Consider the following 24,387-nt stretch of genomic DNA (forward strand, 5'->3'; position numbering starts at 1 on the left):
ATCAGAAAAGACTTGCATTTGTGAAATTCCATGTTACTGAATGTTTCTCACTAAGTAAAGTCAGAGACGTACATGTATTTAAACAGATCTAAAATGTAAATTTCATTTGTGCCTTCAAGTCTCTGAACAGGCATTTTTCATTCTGATTTGACTCTTATACTTGCTAAAGAGTGAGTATAAGGTATTATATTCTTCAGTAAGGCAAACAGAAAGTATAATAGGAAGGAGTCCTGCAGAGAACTATTAAAATGCCATGAATTTAATGAAAACCCTGTTTTGAAAGCTTGTGAGGAATTAAATTCTTTTCATCTATTAGCCGCAAGTCAATAATAGGAAGTTTTAAGTCCGTAACTTTGTAAATAATTGAAAATAAGTACAAACAGATTTACTACCAAAAATATTTTAAAAATTAATTTGGCAAAAGCAATATACATCAAGTTGATTTCAGCTGATGACTGTGGTGTAAATGTACTCACAGTATATAGAACTCACAGTACCAGTTATTAAAGACTGAAACTGGCGAGATCTGCTCTACAAAGAAAACACATACTTAACTGTAGATATAAATTAGTTCTAAATTTCTCTATAATGAAACCTGCTAAGTGTGCAGCAATAACTTCAAACTTCACTGTTTTGCTTGATATCATCTAACTTGAAATTCTTCTAGGACATGGAGTTGTCTCGACCCTCAAATTAATTAGTTTGATCTCTACTTTTATTTTTAATCTTTCCTAAACCTTCTGGTAGCAGCAAATTGCTTGTGGAGAGCACAGAATTGAATAAAACAGCTGGACAAAACTAACGTGTTGGAGGGAGGCAAAAAGCTTTGCAATTTATTAATGTATTCAAAAGACTGTTACAAAGTTTACAATTTAATTATTGGAAGATTATAGAACTGCTTCACTGCTTCTGTACTGTGTTAAATAAACTGTACGTGCAAGGAGTAATAAATGAAATTGTTAATTTCAGTGCATCCTTAGGGAATAGTAAGAGGGGGAGTTTACATTATTTAGAGCTCCAAATGGATTTGAGTTTATATACAGTAATAAATCTTAACTACATTGTTAATTAACCCTGCCTCAAGCCCCTTTTTGCCTTAGGAGTTGAAAGACACAGTGTCTGTTAGGATAACTCACCATTCATGTGCTTAAAGATGCTTAGGACTGGGAGAATTTGCCGATAATAGGGCACCAAGGCCTCCCCCACCATTTCAGCTGACACCACCAGGTGCTGGATGACTTTCAGCGTGGTGCAGAGGACCTGTCGGTTACGAAGGTTCAGTGCATCTGTGATGAAAAAAGAACAACAGGCAGAAAGCAGAATTAATTTCTAAATTGTAAAGGGAGGGGGAGGAGTCCTCTAATGGACAAATTTAATCAAACTATACTCTGTTGGGAATTGTAAGTGGGCCTTTATTAGCCCAGCTTAGAAAGATCCCAAAGATGGATTGCAGTCCTGATGTTATAAAACACTGCCTTGTCTGATTGTTATTTGTTCCTACAATTTGTGCTGACTCTTCAGTAACCCAAAGAATGCAGCTCATTATTCCCTCATGCTGCCTGGGTAATACTGGCGTGGTCCAAACAAATGAAATCTAAATGTTCAGTAAGTACCACTTGGGGCCAATGGAACTATACAACTGCAAGACAACCTGCAAAGGTTGACAACAGATGCATTCTAGTGCAACAATTGGTGTTTGTATGTTTGTACTCATTTATTTCACGATAATTTTATTCATTCAACTGACAATTCCTACTATTCTGAGAATCAGAACAATGAAGCAAATGTTTATAGAAAAAAAAAACCCCGACAAACAAACCTTGTAGGCTTTTTTCAAAAGAAAAACATTCTAGGGAAAAAAAAAAGGTTTTGTCTATCCTACTTAGATGTTTCTCTTAGTTTTCAGTGTCATGCTTCTAATCTTATGACACTAAGACATTTCACAAAAACCTCTAGTTTCATCTCTTAATTTTACTAAAAGCAAGTACTTTGCATTCTCTCTTGTAATTAAAAATGAGTCATGCTTGAAATACGAGTATTTTTTTCCTTGCAAATCCATCTATTTATAAAATCATTTCTGAAATTATGCAGCTGGATAAATTTGTGAGCAGTTGTCAGATTTCTTAAGGTCTTACATATTGGTCTAATACGCCAGTGTTCTGCCCAGTTACATAGACTTCTACATCATTGCACCGGCACAGAACTGATAAAGATAAGCTCGTATTCATTAATATGTTTTATAAACACAGACATATATAAATATGTGATCCAAGACACCATAACGAAGTATAAGAATTTAGAAAAAAATTGTAGCAAAGAACACAACAAAATTTGAAGAGGAGTTATTAGTAACTTCTTCAAGAACTGCCTCTTCAAATGGAAGTATTAGGATCAAAGATATCTCTACTTATTGCAAAGGTGTTGGAGCTAGATGATCTTTAAAGGCCCCTTGCAACCCAAACCACGATTCTATGATTCTACAATTTTACGATTCAGTATTTCCTGTGCTGAGTTTTATCAGTGCACAGGAATGCCATTCCATAGGAAATGAAGTAGTATTTTCACAAAGGAGCAATGTCAGTTTTCCATCTCTTTAAGCAAATGCATTGTACCCCACCTGCTTCTTCTGCTTATCACATGCCTGCTGAGTGTTAAAAATCAGAGGTAGCTCTCCAAACCAAGGGCAGGGCAGATTGGTCATGTGAATGGACAGAGACAATTCTCAAAAATCAACTAGTAAATAATCTCCCTTCATGCCTCTTGGCATGCTTGTGAACAACATACTGAACCTACTGTTAAAAAACAGAAAGCCCAAGGTATAAAGGTACTATTACACCTCATCCAAGTTAAAGGAATACTGCTAAATGAACATACTGACTGAATTCCACATTTTTTCTGCAATAGTCCCTACTGTAGTTACCAGGCTGAACTTAATTTCATATTGTCTCTGAGCATAATAATGTGTGAACAGGAAGCCCAACAATGCAGCATGTTCACGTTAAGTTCCAGCAAAGAGGCTGGCTATTCAAAATTATGCTTTTGTGGATGCATGTTCTAAGGCTTCTTTAGCAAAGAGAGATACCCAGATACAATTTTAAAGATTGGGTCCAAGTCTCAGGTAGAGAAATACTCTGTTAGAGAGAAACAGGCATTATTCATTTTCATGGAAGAGTGGTTAGAAGGTCAAGTTTTGGGGTTCCAATGTATAGATTTATTCACTACTAACTTGTTATACACATAAATAATAGCTCACTGAACTAATAGGGAAATTATCACTAACACTGGCAATTTTCAGTACAATAGTTATGTTATGCATACAAGCATGTATGAATATTTATATTCAATTTTATGAATTATTACAAATTAGTAAAATTAATTATTCATACACACACATTAATTCAGGGATATAAAAATTAATAATTGACAGAAACCACTGCTTCTTAATTTTTAAAAAATTGTACCCACTCCCAGGAATAGTACTTCTGGAGTGTAGAAGCTGTCCCAGACTGTAAGAAACCTTATTTCTAGGCATGCAGAGTATGTCATGTAAGTGGAAATGGCTGTCCAAATACTCCTAGAAGAACTCTTGGATGGATCCCATCTGATGCTATAGACTTGTCTCTGTCCAAGTGGAGTAGCAGGTACCTGACCATTTCTTCTTGGATTATGGTAGCTTCATCCTGCTCCCCATCCTCATCTCCAGCTCAGACTATTCTGAGAATAACTGGTTTTACAACTAAAGATGGAGGCAAAGGATGCATTAAGCACCTCAGCCTTTTCCTCATCCTATGTCCTTATACTTCCCCCTACAAGCATAAAGATTGGAGATAGATTCTCCTCAGCCCTCCTTTTGCTTCTGATATAGTTATAGAAATATTTTTTTAATTATATTTTATGGCAGCAGCCAGATTAAGTTTTACTTGGGCTTTGGAACTTCTATTTTTCTCCCTGTATAACCTTACGACAACCTTCTAGTCTTCCTGACTTGTCTGCCCTTTCTTCCAATAGTCATAAAATCTCTTTTATCCCCTGAATTCCAGACAAGTGTCTCTGTTCAGTCAGGCCCATTTGTTGGCTCATCTTTCAGCACATGGGGACAATTTGCTCCTGAACCTTTAAGATTTTCTACTTGAGGCACATCCAGCCTTCTTGGACTCCACTGCCCTTCAGGACTGCCTCCCAAGGGTCTCTGTCAAACATGCTCCTGAACAGGCCAAAGTCTGCTCTCTGTAAGTCCAAGGCAGCAGTTCTGCTGACCTGTCTCCTTACTGCTCTGATAATTGAAAAGTCTATCATTGCATGAACACTTTGCCCAAAAAGGCCTTCAGCCACCACTTTACTCACATGGATCTCTGTTGTAGGTTGGGTTGCTTTAGTTAGGGATTTTAATAAATGTTAGTTAGGTTGGTTCTCTGTACCCCTATTTCCCCCTCACAATGGTTTGCTCCAAGCTGTCTACCGCGGGAGCTCTTACATGTCAATCTTGTAACCACTCCCTGCTTCTTCACAGAAAGTTCTGTATCAATCACCCCACCTTTGTCCCAGAGCCCTGTACCCACCTCTGTTATGTTCCCATAGGTCGTTATGTTCTATGTCACTCCCCTGTTGTCTGTCCCTATTGGGCAAGGGGGTTTTCCACCCGTGTCCACCCACCCCCTATTTAACCTAATGCAAGTCTTTGTTCGGGGCCATTTTGCCTTGCACTGCACTGGGAACAGTTGCTCCGACCACCATTGCAGCCACACGGGAAATAAAAGTTCTCAGCCTTGCTGGCAAAGTGTGCCTCTCTCGTCCCTTCATTTCCTCTCAGCTGAAGCTGCCACAGCTGTGTGCCCACGCTGGAGCGTTCAGCACTAGCAGGAAGGCAAACGCCATCGCCCTGGAGCGCCCGTCCACGTGGCAGCTACGGTCTCTGCAAGGGCAGCTCTAGCTGGGCTTTCCAGCTGCTTGAGGCCATAGCGGGTAAAAGCTGCAGATCTCCATCCCTACTCTACCAAAACATGACTGAAGGACTTCACTGGCACTGTCCCTCGAAGAGTGGCATGCTGCACCCAGGCTTATCTCTAGCGAGCCCTGTTTGATCCTTTTTCCCTTTCAAATCTAATTTAAATCTCTTTCAGTGAACTCCGCTAACTCCTCTGCAAAGATCCTTTTCCCCTTCTGACACAGGTGCCAGTAGGCCTCATGTCATTTAAACCAATCCATAACCAAAAAACTCCAAATCCTTCCAGTGGCACCAGCCTCAGAGCCAAATACTGATCTGCTGGCTCTTGCTATTTCTTTCCTCATCATTCTCTGCAACTGGAACGGTAAAAGAGAGAACTACTTCCACTCCTGATGGCTTAACTGGTTGTCCCATAGCCTTGAAGTCTCAGTTGTCCCCAGACATCTTGTTTGGACTTTATCACTGCATGCCTAAAAAATAAATAATGGATAATAATCTGAGGGCCACCTGAGGGGAGAAAGCTTTCTCTTCACATCTTTAACCCCTGCGGACCCCAGGGAGGCATCAGACCTTCACAAGAAGTGGGTCCAGTCTGCATACCGAGCCTTCTGTTAGCTGCTGATGGGACGCTCCTATTAAAATAACCAGTTGATTCTCTTTTTATGGAAGCAGTTTTGATGCAGGGCACAGGTCAACTTAACCTTTGTGACATCTTCATGGTAGATGAACCATTATGCTTGTTGCTGTTTGGTACCATTTGCAGAGTCTCGTACCTATTGTATTAGGGCACCTGGGAAGCTGGGGCAGTCCCAGAGGAGATGGGCATGTTGTGCCAGCAAAGGAACTTCTCACCATTGCCCCCTATCTCTTGAGTAATTCTGTTTTTCCAGGTGGAGAAAGGACAGGAAACCTGTGTCTGCCTGTGTCTTCTCAGAGAAGACAGGGTATAATTTCAGCAGTCTCCCTATCTCACTCTCAATACACCTCAGCCTACCTACCTCCTCATGGAGCTCTGTCACTAAGATAAGGAGTTCCTCTGCCTGGGTGCACCTCCCACAGCTGTGCTCACTGCTGACTGGTACTGGTATGACAGTAGGGCACACACTGCAGTCTGTAGAGGTATGGCTGCAGATGGTTATGATAGAATCAAACAGACTGAAAATTTGAGCCTGAATCCCTTCAAATTGCAGAAATCAGCAGCGTGCATTAGGAAAACACTTAAATATATCAAAAGAAAGATCATTATGACTACAGAAATGTTGTTATTCTTCTTAAATATTTGGACTGTGCCATGCATAGCAGTCAACCAGCTCCTGGCTTGATTATGTTAGGCACTTTGTAAACATTCAAATAGAGGCAGTCCCTACCCCAAAGATGCACCACTTTCAAATACCTGTTTATCTTCTAAAAATCTGGTAATTATTTCCTGTGTACTACTATCACTACAAATCATTCTCCCTCATGAATAAAAGGAAGACAATATTAATGCACTATATGAAAAAGTACATTCCAATACATTGGAAAATATCAGTGGTATGCAGAGGTTAAAAGAAATTAAAGAAAGTACTAGCATCCTTACACAGGAATAAAGCAGACCATTTTGGAATCTTGGTACACTACAGCTACATAGCCCAAATGAAGGAAATATGCATAATATTCAAAGTATTCCAATCTAGACAACATTCTAGGCTGTTGCCTCTTGGCCTAGAAGTCTGCTCTAAGACATGGATCTTCACAATAACAGCAAAGTGCATAACTGGTTTGCTTCTCAGTTAAAGATAGCTTTCTGCTCCCGAAAGGATTTTGAGAGGACTTTCCCCCCTCATCGGTACATATTTTTCTTTGGTCCTTTAGACTACTGTAACGTTGTGTTAAACAGCAAAAAACTCCAATCCAATAAATTGACTCTGTTGCTTGGTAGTTTTGATGTTTTCTACTTTAATGGTATAAACTGGAAGATTTTGCTTCTGATGTAGGATATGCTTTTTAAAGAAGTCCTCTAGCTTAAATAATTGCTCAGTTGAAGTATATGATGAAGTATTTTTCATTCAAACATACATTATTTTGTACTGCTATAGCTTTTTCAAAGAAATATTTTCTGAATTTCATAATAACTTTCTTAAATAAAGGAAAATTTTACAATGATAACAGCTTAATATCTAATTTAAAAGCTCAGTATCTGAGTTTGTTTTGTTTCTAGCATTCAAAGCCAAAGTAAGAGGGAATTATGAAATTTGAAAGCATATTTAAAACACCATAGTGCTATTTATTAAAGCTTAGCAATGAGACAATATAAAATACCAATTCATTGACTTCAGTGAAGACTGTAATTCCATCTAGCCTCTGTTCTAGGCCAGCCTTCACAAGGCATCAATGTTAATTCACTGTATTTAAAATTTCAGATAATTTTTTTTGGCAATTCATGTAAATTGATGTAAATTTAGTGTTTCTTTTGTTAATTTCCATTAGGAGCAGAAACTTTCCTTAAGATATATGCCACTTGTTTGCTCATCCATTTAGCTAGATGTTTACATAAAAAGCAATAGAAATAATTCTTTTAAAATATTCAAATATTTTTCTTGAGTAACACTTCTTACATCTCAAAGAAAACACCGAAAATTTATATAAGTTGAAATCTTTTATTTTTATGTGGCAGTTTGGAAAATCCTATCTCAGTCCCAGATACTGTCTATAATAGAAGCCACAGTTCTCATCTGATAGATGAGATTGATAGATTCTATAAGCCAGGAAACATGACTGCATTTCTCCCAATACACAGTGGATCTTTTTCATGACACAATATAGTTCCACAGAAGAGATCAAATCAGAACATTTTCTCCCAGATAGCACATTGATATCCTGAGCTTTACAGAATCAAATCAGTTTCCTAAACTTCTGTCTCTTCTCTTATTACTAACTTTAGATTTTGGCATTATATTAAAAGTTATGTTGATAACGTAATTCTCTTAAATTTCTTTTTCAAATACATCTGTGAATCTATGCTTATAAGTGCACCAACATTTTCCATTTTCTATTTAGATCTCACAACCAAATATTAAAACCAATTTATTTTGCATTCCTGTCTCTCACTCAATTGGTAAATGAGGCAATAGTTCTAGAGAATTCTTTGCCTGAAGCAGAACAAGATACACAGAGTATCCTGTGAGGTAACAAACACTCAGGATAAAAATGCTTGGCTGCTGTGATCTAATTAATCTTGTTGATCAAGGGCTTCTTTTAAATTCACAAAGTCAGGTTTAAAGAAGTCCTAACAAAGTGTTCTGAAAATACAATTGATTAAAGTGATACATATTTGTCTTACAAAATTTTGTCCAAAATCTTCAAAGTGCATAATACTTAACTACCTGTACTTATATAATAGCATTATGCTAAACTTACAGAAGAGTAATGAAGACTGTTACAAAACACAGCATTTCAATCAAGAGTGAATAAAAACCAGAATAAGAACCTTGTGTTCTGTACCTTTTAGAAGTCCAGTAAGAGCCTGATCCAAATAACAACACAGATGTACAAAAATTTCTTTCTCTACAACTGAAAGAATGATGTGATACAGTGAAATGATGGGAAGGATAAATCAAGGGTAAGGCATGAAAACCTTATGCAAATTTTGTCATCAAAGACCTTTTTTTGTAAAGCCAAAGCCTAAGACACAGAAAAGGCTAAGATCCATAAGTGAAACATTGATGCTTTCAAGAAACATGATAGAGCAGAACCTGGAAGAGAAAGTCAGTCGGTGGCTTCTGTCAGCTTTAGTTGTGCTTCTAATCGTAGCATTTTACTAGATCAGCTTCTATAAAGCTTGAATTCTATTAACATTTGTGGACCTAGTTTAGCTATATAGTGTAAAGAACACTTAGAAGAGAGTCCCAAAACCCTGCTCATTGACTATGCTAGTCTAGAGTTTCTATCCATTGCTCGGTGTACATTCCTTCCTCTGTGCTAAGATACTAAAACTGCACTGAGTATCCACCCTCCTGATGAAAACAGGAGGGTGCTATCACTGCTATCACTGAAATGTGATGCCATTTACAAAAAAGGTCTGCAGAATCAAAATAGTACAAGCATCTGTACTACAAAACTTAATCTAGTATTCTAAATGTTCTCTAGATCCTTGAAGAAGAATAATGTGGACAAGAAAAACCTGATAACACAGTTTTGTTAGATTTTCAGAAGGAATTTAGCAAGGTCCGTCACTGAATCACTGTAGCTGCTATAGAAATAATGACTTAAGTTAAAAACTGAGGGCAATAAATGATCACAGAGGAAGAATATCACTAGTAAGGCCTTGCAGGAATCTGTGCTGAATTTCATGTTTTTCACTAGATCCATAGGTGATATGGAAGAGTCTTCACTGATGATAACAAAGATTTCTGATTATATCAAGTTATTCCTGATGCCAAAGACAAGTACTGAAGGACAAGGCCAAGAACTGTAAAAGGACTTTATAGTACAGAACAACTTGGTGATAAAATTATAGATGAAATTCATTACTAATAAATGCTAAATATAATACATTTATAAATTCAGGAAAGAATAGCTCTACTGCCAACTTTAAAAGTCAGAGATGTTAATTACAGATTTCACTTTCCCAACATGGATGAGATTTATCTTTGTTGAATAAGGAACACAATTTCTCCTCACAGAAAAGAGTAAAGAGGAATAATAAAGGATCTACTTCCTAAAGCATTTGAAAATACCTGAAATGACCACTTTTGAGCAGAAGAATCCAACACAAAGCTAATTGCAACTACTTGTACTGGTTGATGAAACCTGCAGGTGAAATGTTTTAGTATTTGAATATCAGAACAATTTAAAAAAATCAGAGACCTTTGCTTTCTTTAAAAGCATCTATAAAAGCCTGTTTACTTTTATCTTTCAATCTGTGACCTTAATAACCAGGATTGCTTCTCAAGAGCAACAGTCAGCCAGGAGGAAAATTAAAATTACATTAATGTTTTAACTTACCTTTTGTAGGTGAGAGAAATTAACTTACATGATTTGCAGAAAGAAAATTACAACAGACTAGAAAACCATATTTATTCCATAAGAATATTGCAGAACTTTGTGAAAGGTAGTATTTAACAGTCATTAAATATTCCTAAGTACTGTGAATATGTGAAAACTATATCTATGCTTAGAACAACTGCTAGCAACACATTCAACTTTACATATTGAAATGCAGAAGTGACACTGATTTGACCTTAAATGGGAATTAACTACACTGTAGGCCAAGACAGCATTTTTCATGCAAACAGCATAAACAATAAGAAAATGGAAATCAAGTGCAAACAGAATGTGAACAATAAGAAAACAGAAATCAGTTGAATTTGGAAATTTATTAAACATTAAAAAGGACTCTGTAGGTGACACTGAGAGATGAATGCTCTATTCATTTCTCTACATCTGACTCACAAAAATATCTATTACTTTAATGAAACATTTCAAACAAAGTTTAAAGTATCCTTGATTTACTGTATCACAGAAGATATGTTTAACGGCATGGTAAAAGTCTCAAGAAGGAAAACTTCAGTATTCTTTAGGATGGAGATTATTCTTTTTGGACTCAGTCAGAAGAACTGGTCTACTGACTGGAACTGTGTAGAAACAATATTTCCTTCTAAGTTACAAGGGCAAAGATGAGAGTTTTTCTGGCTTTTAGGCCTAAATTAGATTGTCTATATATCTGTTTTAGGATTCACAGCACAGAACAGAGAAGATTCTGACAAGTGGGTGATCCAAGATACTTAAGTGTTTAATTTCACATTATTATCTTCATTAGCAAAGCTATATGAAGATCTTCCTATTGATCATTTCTAGCCATTCACTCCAATGTCTGTGCTATGATGTACTGTTCCTTCATTTGTGAGAGTGCATTTATAAATTAGACAATTGAAATGATCTGACTTTAAAAGTAATGCCACTTTAAAAATATTTTAGATTTATTTTAGAGTTGGGTTCTTTGGTTTTTTGTTTTATTACACATCTAGATGAAAGTATCACGAAGTTGCTCCACAAACAATTGCATTAGCAAAAGTCAGAGTGTGGGAGCTGGAACAATTGGTGACATTATGCATGCAGAGGTTGAAAACTCCTACAACTACATTGCCAGCAAAGCAAATGTGAATGGCATCATGCTTGCTGCCTCTGAAAGGAGAGGAGGTGCTTCCATACACTGTGTTGCATGTCCCTGATGTTACTCATAGAAATAATAGACAAAGGTGTAGAAACTCCTGGCTCCCTCAGTTTTTATGTCTGCACGTGTGTCTTACACAGAGATCATTGGGGAACTCTGAAGTCAGGAATCTGAGAGTTGCCGAATCCTAACAAAAGCAAGCAAAAGGACTTAAGGCTTTTCTGATCCATTCATTATTGGAAATGTAATATTAAAAGTTATAATTTTTCCCAAAAATGAACATCAAAAGGAATTTTACATTCCCATAATGACCACAGAGAAAAACATAGAAAGGCTAGACAGACTCCTCTGTTTCTTAAAAATAAAGGAACTCTCATGTAAGCTACAGATATCTTTTCTACCTCGGGGGGCTGTGCCTGGATTCTGTTCAACTCTCTGCCACCAATGCAATCTGCAATGTGGGGTAAAATTAGCCTCTTTCTTCTGCTTTTTTTATGTGTATGTAATATAAAAATAGCAATATGGATCTTCCTGGCAAAGAAGATATTTGTATATTGTGCATCAGAACTTTCATGATACTGCTGCAAAGTACTTTGCTATTTGCCATATATCTCAATTTATATATCTTTGCTGAAGCTGAAATAACTCAGACAATGGGTTTGCCTATATCTTCTGTGAAAGGGAGAAAAAAGCCCTATATCTTAAGTAATCCCATTTTCTGTGTTTGTGCTTTATTTATTTTTAGTTGGATTCCTCACAAGTTTGACATAAACAGGTAATTTGTTTCTTCTGAGTTTTATGTCATGCAATGACTGTATTTATAAACTACTTTATAATGTTTTTCCAGTTCATGATACAATATATTCTGACTTTATATTTTGAGAATAAAAATATATTTTGAACATTTTTCTTTCTGAGAAATTTATGCCTCCAACCTGAGGGATTTTTTCTTCCTCTGAGTTTCCAGTAAAAGAGTTCCTTCCAGTGAAAAAGTTCCTTCCAGTGTGACTAACAAAAAAAAAGGAATTATTTTTCAACTAAAGATCATTCTTCTTTATTATTTTAATTGCATTTCAGGTATTTTAGAAGAGAATCCAGGCCTGTTAATTTCAATTGTCTGACTTTTTTTTAAGTCACTGCTTGCTTAACAAGAAAAAAAATGAAAGGCTTTGGGCCTAAAATAAGCCTCAGATGGATTAAATAATATTATTTTCATTTTTAATGATATAGTGTTCAAATGTGTGATCTTTAAACAAGGATGGCTGGAAGACAAATTCCTCCTTAAATCATTAAAATATAATACAGAATTCTAATATTTAATTTAAATGCTTTTAGAGAACATTTAGGTCTTTCCTAACATATTCCTTTGATGACCATGCAGGAGAGAAAACTTTTAAAAGCAGAGAGAATGCTTTTAAAAGCATTCTATCTGTAGAGTTGTTTTACCATCTTTCTTTTAGCCTTTCCCCCTCGATCATATATATTACCTTGTCAAACAATCAAATGATTCACTCTTTCACAATAGAAATCTGGTAGTGGTCTAGAAGAAGACTGGTTAATCAGAAGTAACTCACCCAGTGGGACACTTTAGAGACAGTAATCTGTGTAAAGCATAGATGAGTTTATTGTGGATGCTGCTGAGTCACAGAAATGTATAGCTATAACTACACTGCTGTATTATGTAGTCATAGCAAATTTAAAAACACTTCAAAGTACACATTTTCAGACTCCTGGAGATGGTGGTGTCATCTTTTACTGTATGGCTTTAATTAGGAAGAAGCCTTTATCATTGATAACACTTAGACACTTCACATATTAAAGCTGATAGAGAAGCATTTTTAAAATAAAAAAATAAGCACTTTAGAATAAAATAAAGCACAAGCAACAACAAAATTTAGCTAGCAGATTCTTGAATGTGTTCCAGCACCATAAATTATGACTTAAGACTACATATCAAACCCATAAAAATGTCCTAGAAGTCTCTTTCTAATTCTAAATGCTGTGTAACAGCTAAAGCTTCCAGGTAATTAAATCTAAGGTAGATTCTGGTCTCAGAAAGACTTTTAAATCCCAGCTGAGGAGATGCTGTCATAAACTTGCAGTCTTTTCTGAAGAAATTATTTCACCTTTCAAAAAACATCATACTACTGTAAATATATTTGGGTGATGCTGGAAATACAGTTCTAAAGAAATTATATCATTCCTCTCTTTATGTGTTTCCCCTTTAGAGTGAAAAAATGGTACCATTGTTTTCATAGCCTTTCTGAAGTGTCACAGAGTAAACATTTTGAATATTATATATTCCTTTTGACATTTTCAAAACTACGGTAAGATAGAGATAGTGACATCTATAATCAATCTTTTTAAATTGAGAAAAAATTGAATGAAAAACCACGATTCTGACCCTTCCCACACTATTATTTCAGTATTATCAGGCTCCAAACTACATTCACTTCCCATTTTACAAAATTGTATTTAAAGCTGAACTGTCTCATGGACAGGAAAAAGGACAGCAGTGATACCATTAATGATTAATCATAAAAAAGAAGCCAAGTTTAACAAACATGAGCATTTATTCGTATAAGTGTATTGTGCAGATTTAAGAATCACCAAACTAACTAGAGAAGAATGATGGTTCAGAATAATATCTCTTCAAGGTACTGACCTAAAGAAAGGAAAGGACAAAACAATATATCTGAAAGACTAGGTGGCTCAAGAAAATAAATTGTAGTGGTAATACACTTGAAGTTTAACACATTTGTGTTAAAATAATTTATTGCTTTTTACAATTTTTTTTCTGCAAAAAAACCTGTTTGACTATATAAAAGTTTCAAAAGCAATATTTTTAAAATGCCATCTGTTGATTTCTCCTGTCATTTTGGATGAACTGGTCTGTACAGAAGAGGATTTACATTGTAAATATAGAAAATCAGCTAAGGAAATGTCACTTCACATTTCCAAAGACCAAGAGCAATCCTGTAATAAGAAAAACAGTAACCAGAGAGTCTATTTTGGAATACTGCACATATCAGGTGATTGAAGGCATAAGCTTTCTGGCCTTATATCTAAAATTTACTTACATTTGCAATAATTTTCACGTGATGTTCAGGCTGCCATGTTTTACAGCTTAACTAGCATTTTTTCAAAAATTTACATCCTATAAATACAATTTATGGATTTTTCTCCTACATGTTCACTTACTTTTTATTGGGATAATGAGCTGAGGAACAACAGGAAGAATCTTGTTTCCACCATGCTCCAGCAGGTCATGGACTCCTTGACGAGCAAAAAACTCATATGGAAATTCCGTTTCACAAAGCCCGTCAAAGAACAATGGCAGAAAGTAATGATAGTCCAGGTTTTCTATCTCTACCTGAAAACATAAAATAAATAAACAGATAAATGTAAATTTGCAGTACTAATACAATGTGATCAGGCCAACAGATAATTTATGCCACCAACACAGGCATGTTTAGTAAATAATAATTCATTTTTTATCACTGCAGTATACATTGAATCATAGCTATGGTTTATGACAAGATATTAAAATACAGAAATATTAGAACTAAAGAAGAAAATAAAAATTAATATACTCCCATATATTTTCACTTTTTGATAAGTCAGTACCAGATTCTTATATTTTTGCTTACACACTTTACTTGACAAGTTACCTATAGGAATTCAAACCAGTCATTTTAAAACAATGCTCTGCCTCTTTCAAAAAAATTTGATATTTGTTATATCTTCACTTGGACACTCAAAACAACCCATAAGAGAAACAATCCTTGAACACACAGGACAAACATCAATATTTGTACATAATTCCCTAATTTGTTGAATATTGACCTAGTTTATTTCCTATTAATTTCAAGAGCAGAATTATAAAGAAATTCCATGGTTCTCTACTGTGAAGAAAAGTTAGAGAAATTATGTACCTATTTTTAATGGGAATTTCCTTCCAATCCTAAATTACAAAGTATACTAATCTTAACAAGCTATGGAGGGATTTTGCACTCTAGTTTTCTCCCCTTTTCCTTCTTTTACCCATTAGGACTCTACCACAGACACTCAGGCTAGCCAGGGAGAATCTGAAGTTTGTTTACGGCTTGTCAAAGCTCTCAATACAGCTGAGAAGTAACTCAAGAGCAATGAATTTTCTCTGAAAAGAATATGATCCTCCAAATCACTTGGAGACCAATCCCTCTCTTTAAGAATGCACTTCCATCTTTAAAACACTGCTTAGCTGCTACCCAATTTTTCCAGTGAGATTTGCTAGTATCCAGGTAAGATTCATCAGACCTAACAAGCTTTGTCACATAGGCCAAACTGAAGGTCCAAATACCCTAGATAAAATTTGTCAGGTTTAGCAAAAGAAAAAAACCCATTCATTGATTTCAGAACAGAAATTGCAGTCTCACTTGAACTGTTGAAGTCTGAACTAAAGCAGCCAAGAACTGAACTTTACAATTCTTGGGTAAATCACACAGTCAGGAAGCAGCACATCGACATTCTCTGTTTGAGGCCATGGCTCATTTTTCTCCTTGCTTGACTCCGAGTATATCTGAATCCTGGTCTGGCACACCTTAGCTACTGACTTCATTTGTTCATGTTGAAACAGATCAAGCCACGTAAATCAAAATTAACTGGAACTGATACTTGAAAGTAATCATTATGCATTTGCTGTGAGTGTCTCACTATTGGCAGACATAGTGCCAATGACATACTAACATAGCCTCCCATGCATTGATTGTTAATCTCTTATAGGAGATTAAAATGCAATTACATAATACCTATTCACTGATGTGAATGAAATCAAGTCCCAATAGTGGATCATGCAGGAGAAGAAACAAAGGAAACTCACATTTCCTGTTTCATCAACTTCATATATTGTTTGCTTCACTATTTTTTTTCCTCATTGGCTTTTCACTTAACAAGAAAAAAATCAGATGCCTTTATCAGATGTCTTTATAGTCAGTATGAACCCAGGAAAATGGCCTCAAGTTGCTCCAGGGAAGGCTTAGATTAGATATTAGGAAAAATTTATTCACAGAAAGGGTTGTAAAGCACTGGAACAGACTTTCCAAGGAAGTGGTAGAGCTGCCAAGCACGGATGTGTTCAAAACATGTGGCTATGGCCCTTGAGGACACGGTTCAGTGGCAAACATGGTGCTGGTGCTGGGTTGAAAGTTGGCCTTCAAGGTCTTTTACAACCTTAATGATTCTACAATTATATAATTCTATGGCTATAACATGGTCAATTTGTGACAAATTTCAAAAATAACAAAATAATTAAGTAACAAAAATAAACATTATGACCATTAATAAATAAAATAACAGGAATTAAAAGACACTGAAATTCCTAAATTGATGGAGTTTGTGTTCCTTGATGACATTCAGCATGCTACTAGCAATACTCAGTAGATGATAAAAGAAGTCTTCTTCAAAAGCCACAAGAAAGTTGTAAAGGGCAATAACAGACCAGGAGGTCAAAAAATCATTGACAAAAAAGCAAGACGAAGAAGCATTTTTTTGTGTGTTTTCTCTCAATAGGACAATAAAACTTTCTTTAGTATTTCTTTTTAATGTTTAATTTGTAATCTATAATTTTTTGGTATTAAATGTTTTACTTTCAGAAAAGCAAAACCTGTAACAGCAACTTGTGTCTGGCAAAAGCTTCACATGTTAAAGAGAGATACAATTAGTAATAAGTCAAAACACCTTACCACACTGTCTTATTGAGATGGAGTTTAGAATGTATTCCTTATATAGGTATTTGACAACTCTTTCAAAATTAAAAAGTATTTCCCCAGTAAAAAATATCCTTGATACACATCCATGTTAGGTTACTGAATCAGAATTTGCATCTATTTTGCTCCAAACACACATCTCAGTTATTTTCTCACAGTCTTCATTAACACCTCCCCTAATTGTAACTGCCAGTTATCTTTCTTCTCAAAGACTTGGCATTTCTGATACTCTATGCATTTTTTTTTGTGCTTGAAATACGCTTTTTCTGTTTCAGATATGAAGAAAGCTTCTGTATTCCAAAGCTTTTCAATGTTTTCCAGCAATAACAGTTGGCAAATAAAAGATACTATCTTTATCTATCAACTGTATTATGGTTGCACATTACATATACATAGCAATGATACATCAACTTTAAGGTAAATATAATTTCAGGATTTAAAACTACTCAAATTTTACACATAACACAAAAAGATTTATTATGAGAAATCTTTTACAAAATAGACATATGACAAGCCATAGATTATAAAGTATTTGTGTATAATCTTTTATATCCTCAATTAGTTCCAAATGCCTAAATGGTTGGCAACTACCATGGCTCTGAAAATGATTTTGATTTCTAACTTGAAGTGTCAGCTGTCCAAGCACACAGGCAATTTTTACTTAGCTTTTTTTTTTGCTCTATAATAACTCCCACAATATGCAAACCAGAAATATTTTGTCTTAAATTCTATGGTGTGAAACTCTTTCCTTCTGTGTTTACTATTTAGCTTTTGAAAGTAGCTATTATACAGCGGTTCAGAGAAAAATGTGATTTTTCTGTTTTTGCCTACAACATCCTTTTGTGTTTTATATCCACCCACAAAAAATGCTGATTAATGCTCAAATTCTTGGCAAACTTGCCCACATCTGACAATAATGCTGTAGCTATGGATTTTAAGAAGAAATTTCACAATAATTCTTATGAACTTCTGTACTAGTGGTTTGTAAGTTTTGCAGACATAGCCTCTGAATTTTCAGTATATATGTACTAATAAAAAATAATGTATAATATATGATTAAATAACAAAAGCAACCATAAGATGAGTGAAATCTTCTATTTCATGAAACTTTCAGGATCCTTATATGTTCTAAAAGCTTCCTAGGTGAAAAACAATGCACAGTTAATAAGTGCTGCTTTATTGTTACATAAAACTAATGTACAAGATGGGAGGAAACTAATCTTAGAATCACAGTCAATTTGTCCAGGAGAGAATCTGTTCCTGTGAAGCAGCCCATAGTGAGTGGCAAGTTTGCTGAGGCAAATAAAAATCAGATAAAGATTCTAGATTGACACTAGAAAAATAAGATTTGTGGCTAATCTGTCTGATTGATGAAGAAAACTATTTGAGAGAAATTCAGGTATAGAACAACTTTGACAATAATGGTATCATTGGTCTCCCGTAAAGAATTCTATTAAAATAATCTAGTAAACTTTAAGACAAACATGAGTTTTAGAAAGTAGTTTTTAAGCCCCATAATTTAATTTTCCATCTTGTTTCACACAACTGATTACATAATACCATGTCTTTGATCTGATTATCCAAAAACTGGATTTGATCTCCCAGAAACATTATATCTAACTATGTATGTACTTCAATGTCTTGGTCTAAGGCATTAAAATTAAGTAAAGAAACTCTGGAATTGGTGGGTTGATAAGGACAAACAGGAGTTTTTATAAGGCTTATAAAGATTTTGTAAGGATTCTTTGGTAAAATAATAGTTTCTCTTAAGATTTACTTTAATGACTGTTTTTTAGGCTAATGAAAAAAGAAAACCAAGCATTTTTAAGCAGTCTCAGTTTTTAATTTCCTTTCCACTTTTTCTTCCAAGATTTCTTTCAATGTTTTTTTTTTTCTTCCAATATCCTGTACAAATAGTCAAGATCAAGCCTGTGCATTTCACAGTTTTTGGTTTCTTGCTTTTAATATATTTGATTCATAATCACATATTAGCTTTAATCTTCACTATGGAGCAAGTAATGCTCACTAGTATTTCCTAGACTTACCTAGATAGATTTTTCAACATGGCAATTTTGCTTATATTTCAACACACACTTCCACTGTTGCATTTAGTCCCTAGAAGTTTTATAGTAAATAAAAATTCTTTTTAGACCCTTCCAATAGGGTCATACTACAAAGATTTTCTATTGAAAGAGGTTTAGTCTAAGTAATTACCTGTGTCTTATCAAAACAAAAAAAATAGTTGTGCCTGTATTTCCCATTCTGCAATAAAATGCTAAAATACTTATCTTAAAACAAGTGGAATATTATCAGAGTTGAAGAGATACAGATAATGGCAACTGACATAATAGAAACCATTTAAGTCAAACTGTATTTAGAGTCTCTTTAACATATTCTGTAGATATTTAACTTCCCACAAAAAGTTAAATAACGAAAGAAAATATTTGCCTCCTATGGATAAATTAAGAGAAGCAATAAGAAATGTCATATAGTGTGACATTCCATTCTTTTCCCTGGCCCCGCGCAGCTCCGGTGCCTGGAGCAGCACCGCTTCTCAGCGGGACTTGCTTTCGCCATTTTTCCCAGACACAGCTCCCTTTCGCGGTCCAGGTGGGGCTGGCTACTTCTACCACCGCAAGTGAGGGACTTTGGTGAAGAGGCGAAAGAATGTCCAATTCACCCACAAGGGAGGCTGAAAGTCTTTATTGGCCACAGAGAGCTGTGGCAGAGAGGTCGCGACTCCCCATCAGCACCCAGTGGGGGACAATGGCCCTGAGTTTCAGGAGGCACGGGGTTTTACTGGGGGCAGGGTGAGGAGCGCAGAAGCCCTCCTGCCTAATGGGAACAGGCACCGTGACGATGATGAGGACAGCGGCGACCATCGGGGACATGACAGGGGTGGACCCCAGCCTCTGGGGCGAATGGGGTTGTGGGATTGGGATGACAGACACTGAAGTCTCTGGATGGGGTGGGGAGTGGTTACAGGACAGGCTGAAGCTCCAACAGTAAAAGACCTGGAGAGGACTGCTGCAGGGCAGGGGAGAAGCACAGGGGGTGCATGGGGGTACACAGAACTCTGCTAGCTAACACAGATTGGAACCCCTAATTACAGCCAAATCCAGGATGCCACAATATAGTGTTACTATGCTGGATATTTGAATTTAGCTTTGAAATAACTCCACATGTAAAAATAAAACCCAAAACCCTAAAAATACAGAAATGTTAATACACAATAATTTTGAACTTACTGTATTTTCTACTACCTCCATATTAGTTACAAAAGTAGCAGTTACTTGGGTAAACAAACACCATCACTTCAAATACCCTCCCCACTTTATCTACTGAGCATGACATCACATGGTCTGGAATATCCCTTTGGTCAGTTTGGCTCATCTGTCCTGGCTGTGTCCCCATCTAAACCCCCACGCAGCACCAATTTCCTCACCAGTGTGACAGAAAAGCAGAAAAGGCTTTGGCTCAGCAATAACAGAAACATCTCAATATTATCAACCCTCCGTTTAGCACAAACCCAAAATACAGCTCCATATCAGCCACTGTGAAGTTAATTAACTCTGCTCCAGCTGAAACAAGCATGATACCAAAACTTTTTTTTAGTTGTTACAGCTGAAGGTGCCAATCTAATCTTATTGGGGTTATTGAGGTGAGGAAAATTAATAGTCAACATAAAGGTCATATTATTCCCTAATAACTAGAGGATCAATGACTGGCTCAGAAATGGAGGCAAGAAGAAGGAGGATACAAATTTGTGTAAAGTCTTCTCCAGCTAGAGAGAGAGAGTAAAAAATGCAGCCTGAAATCTCTTCCTATATAAGTAACTTCAGAAATAATTTTTATTAAAGAAATGTGAATATCTAAGTCTGTAAGCCATGCCATCCAGAAGTTAATCTAGCAGATTTCTGTGAGGAGGGGATTTTAATACTGCATTTTCATAAATATTTTTAATTGCACTGATGGGATTTAAATTTTTAAAATATACACCTCACTTATAATACAGAGCAGGAAAGTCTTGTTAAATATAGAGGAGGATCAGTGTAACACCCAGGAAAAAACAGGACAACAATAAACTTTGGGTTAAAGGATATAGGCCTTAAAGCATGATATGCTATATTGAAGTGACATTAACAGCAAGGACTTTTGCTACAGTATAGAAGTTGATCAGTGTGAGAGGAAATAGAATTGAGCCAACTAATTAATCATTATGAGCTACCAGTATGTTGCAGCTATGAAAAGGCTAAATAATTTTTAAAATGTATTAGCTATTTCTAATACAGATAGGAAAGCATTAAAGCTACTACACAAGGCAGTTATGAGACCTCACTTGTCATTATCAACAGTTTGTCCTAATATAAAATATATATAATTTATTCTCATTGATTCATCATTGGAAATTACAGGGAAAAATATATATAAATATATATATAAATATATATATAGGAACATACCAAACTGAAAAGGAAATTAAGTGCTAACTTGTTCTTCTTTATTTGGATTCTGATCACATTAGATTTTCTGAGTCAACTGATTTCTAAAAATGCATGTAAAATATATTATTCTTTCCATACAGCAAATACTTGTAGACTACACTTCAAGGACTCCTTGCTTTTAATTGATGGGAAGCATTATAAATAGAAGATTAAGCACCCTGAGAAAAGGGCTCCGTAAACATGACTGACCAATGTGGAACGTACCTGAGAATTTTTCATGCAAAGCAAACAATGGACCACAAGATGACCTCAGTAGCAGAAAAAAGTATTTCTGCTACTTCAGAATGCATGCTTATTAACTTACATCCTTCTTGCTCTTCAAAGGCTTGCTGACACATTTTCAGAAACGGAGTTGTTCTCCTTTTTCTTAATGTGATTTATTATTATCTTTTCGGAGTTTCACAAGCACAGTAATGTAAAATTTTAGATTAAAAAAGAATAATTTCTGTGTTTTGTTCATCTCTCATGTTTGCAATTGTCTAATATGAGCATTACATGATATATAAAGATCAAGTGCATATTTTAAAGCCACATGACATTACATGTATTATCTACACCTACACTGAGAGTTGAAATGGAATTAGCAACTCTATTGAGGTCTGTAGCCTGGTGGTAGATTAAGTTCCACCCTCAGCTGCAACATCTAAGAACCTCCCCCCCAGATTCACTTAAGTAGCAGCAAGAAGCAGAGGACAAGCTCTTGTCCTTTATTACAGAACACAGGATTATCTTTGCAAAGAAAAAAGTTCAATTTTGCAGACACTTTGTCAGACACCAGTGGACAACTCTTCTCTGACAGTGAAGGCAAAGACACTAAGACTGTCCCAGGCAAGGGGAGGAGGCTAGGTACAGTCCACTCTCCAAGGCTGTTTGAAAGCAGAAGGACTATACACACCTGGCTACAAGACTCTACCACTACCTTCTGAGAAAGATATACTGATCATCATTTGTTTACTTCATGCAGTATGAAGTTCATTTTAAACATAATCAGAAAAAGAATTAACTAGTTTGCTCATCCCTACAAAACACATACACTGCAGTACACTAGTAAAGAACTAATATAAAATTGTCTTTTTGGAATAAATATTCTTTTGCTCAAAGAAGGCTTGCTACCATTTTAATAGGATGAAGCCTAACACCTCATGTTATTTTAAAGAATTGCTGAAGGTAAATCAGTGAAGGTAAATCAGGTGAGTGTCAACTCTTTGTATCCCATTAGTTAAACTAGTGGCCAAATTATTTGGTGTATTTTTTTTTATATTCTTTTCCTTTCTACTTGCCAAATTTTCATGCATAGCTGTTTGCCAAATTAACTTGAAATTATTTGGTTTTAATAAAAATAACACAACGTACAAAAGTTAGAGATAAAGAAGAGCATTTGGATAAAGACACAAAGTGTTTGTGGGAAAAGTTAAATAGAACTCTCTGAAGATTTATTTTGTTTTAATAATTAAACTATAGCATAAAATGCCACAAAACCTTCTACAATGTAATGAACAACTAGAATTGTCCATCCATCCAATTTTTGTCAAGTTTGACATATAAATGTAATGAAAACCTGGCAGTTTCATGGTGTTGAGAAGTGTGGAAACTTATAAAACATATCATAAAACATATAATATCTAAAACATATCATTTGTATTTTCACACACAATTAACAAATCACTAAATCAAATTAGAAAAGTGATTTTTCTATTCTAAGAACATTTCATGATACAGTTCCTAGTAGCTTCTAACTCTTTATATTTACCTCATGTATGAAAATGACACTCATCCCCAAGAAAGAACAGTGTCTGAACATTTCCACATAACCATCCAGAATCCAGAAAGATACTATAACACAGTGGGAGAATTGCCATGAATGCTGTATATCTAAGCCAGGAACTCTTTCATCTCACCAACAAAGATGTCATGCAGTCAAATCTTCCTGAAACAAGGTGGAGAAAGCAGAACTGCAATATGTCCTTCTCTTCATTAACCTCAGGACTAGTACAGAGGAAAACCAAAATGTTCTCACTTCCTCCTAGGGTGCTTGACAAAGATCAATTTTGGAGCAGATAACTGTCTTGAGGTTGATGAGGCCAACCACCAGAAATCCTTTGTCCCATGGTTTCCAAGAAACCTATGAAATGGCTCTAAAGTTACTTATTTTCAGTCATAACCTGCTGGAATTAAATAGCTGAGACAGCGTACTAGCAACACTGAAAAGTCCCCAAAGGCAAATTGCACACAGGTGAATCAAATACTAAGTGAACAAATTCCAGATAGCTACAGAAACCAAAAATGGAAGGGAATAATGCACCATCTGCTGGCTGACACCAAACACTGTGTAGGTGTTTTATTTCAAGAGCAAACAATGAAACAAAGTAGGTAGGATATTAGTAAAAATGTCAAGGTCAGATTCTGGAACTACCCATCTGTGTTACCATAGAAAAGTTAAAACCCTCCCCCTATGAAAATCCATGTTATTTCAAGGAAGTCAAAATTCAAGACTAGCACATAATTTTCAGAACTCATAAGCAACAGCATGGCTAACAGATGTTTGCATGAACTGTATCTATGCTTAAAACCAAAACAGGGTGTGAGTCATTCTCTGAGCCTAATGCTCAGTAGTATGGAAGAGATAATTTCTGTCCAGCTAAATTCTTTGTACAAGTCAGGGTAGTTGACTTGAAATTATATAGGGCAATAGGTGCTTATCCTGAATCACAGATGAGCATTATCAAGGCAAAAAAGCGCTAGACAGACTCATAGCAGGGGCTGCACTATCTGGATACTTAAACAGTGCTGTGTCAACACTCAAGGCCATACTGTGATACAAACAACCCTGTTAGCTTTCTAGGATACATGTGGATACAAACTGAGATGGAATGAAGACCAGAAATACATTTGAAAAAATAATTTAACAGTAGTTGCCTTGCATAATGATGCAGCATACACCACAGCATATGTCACAGTCAAGACACTCACAATAGACAGAGTATCATCATATAATTTCAGAAAGCTTCAACCCATACAGGTAAACATCATACCACA

General features: G+C 35.7%; 1 protein-coding gene across 2 annotated transcripts in view; it reads right to left on the reverse strand.

The window, feature by feature from the left end:
* Positions 1-24,387, reverse strand: part of PACRG (parkin coregulated) — a 221,312-nt gene that overhangs the window by 93,446 nt on the left and 103,479 nt on the right. For both annotated transcript variants that reach the window (XM_068185239.1, XM_068185238.1), the window contains exons 4-5: positions 14,301-14,472; positions 1,137-1,286 (exon numbers count right to left, since the gene is read on the reverse strand). In XM_068185239.1, the coding sequence (XP_068041340.1) occupies positions 1,137-1,286; positions 14,301-14,472 (322 nt within the window). The remainder of the gene's footprint in view (positions 1-1,136; positions 1,287-14,300; positions 14,473-24,387) is intronic.

Source organism: Anomalospiza imberbis, chromosome 3, assembly GCF_031753505.1.
Source record: "Anomalospiza imberbis isolate Cuckoo-Finch-1a 21T00152 chromosome 3, ASM3175350v1, whole genome shotgun sequence".
In the NCBI taxonomy this organism is placed as follows: domain Eukaryota; kingdom Metazoa; phylum Chordata; class Aves; order Passeriformes; family Viduidae; genus Anomalospiza; species Anomalospiza imberbis.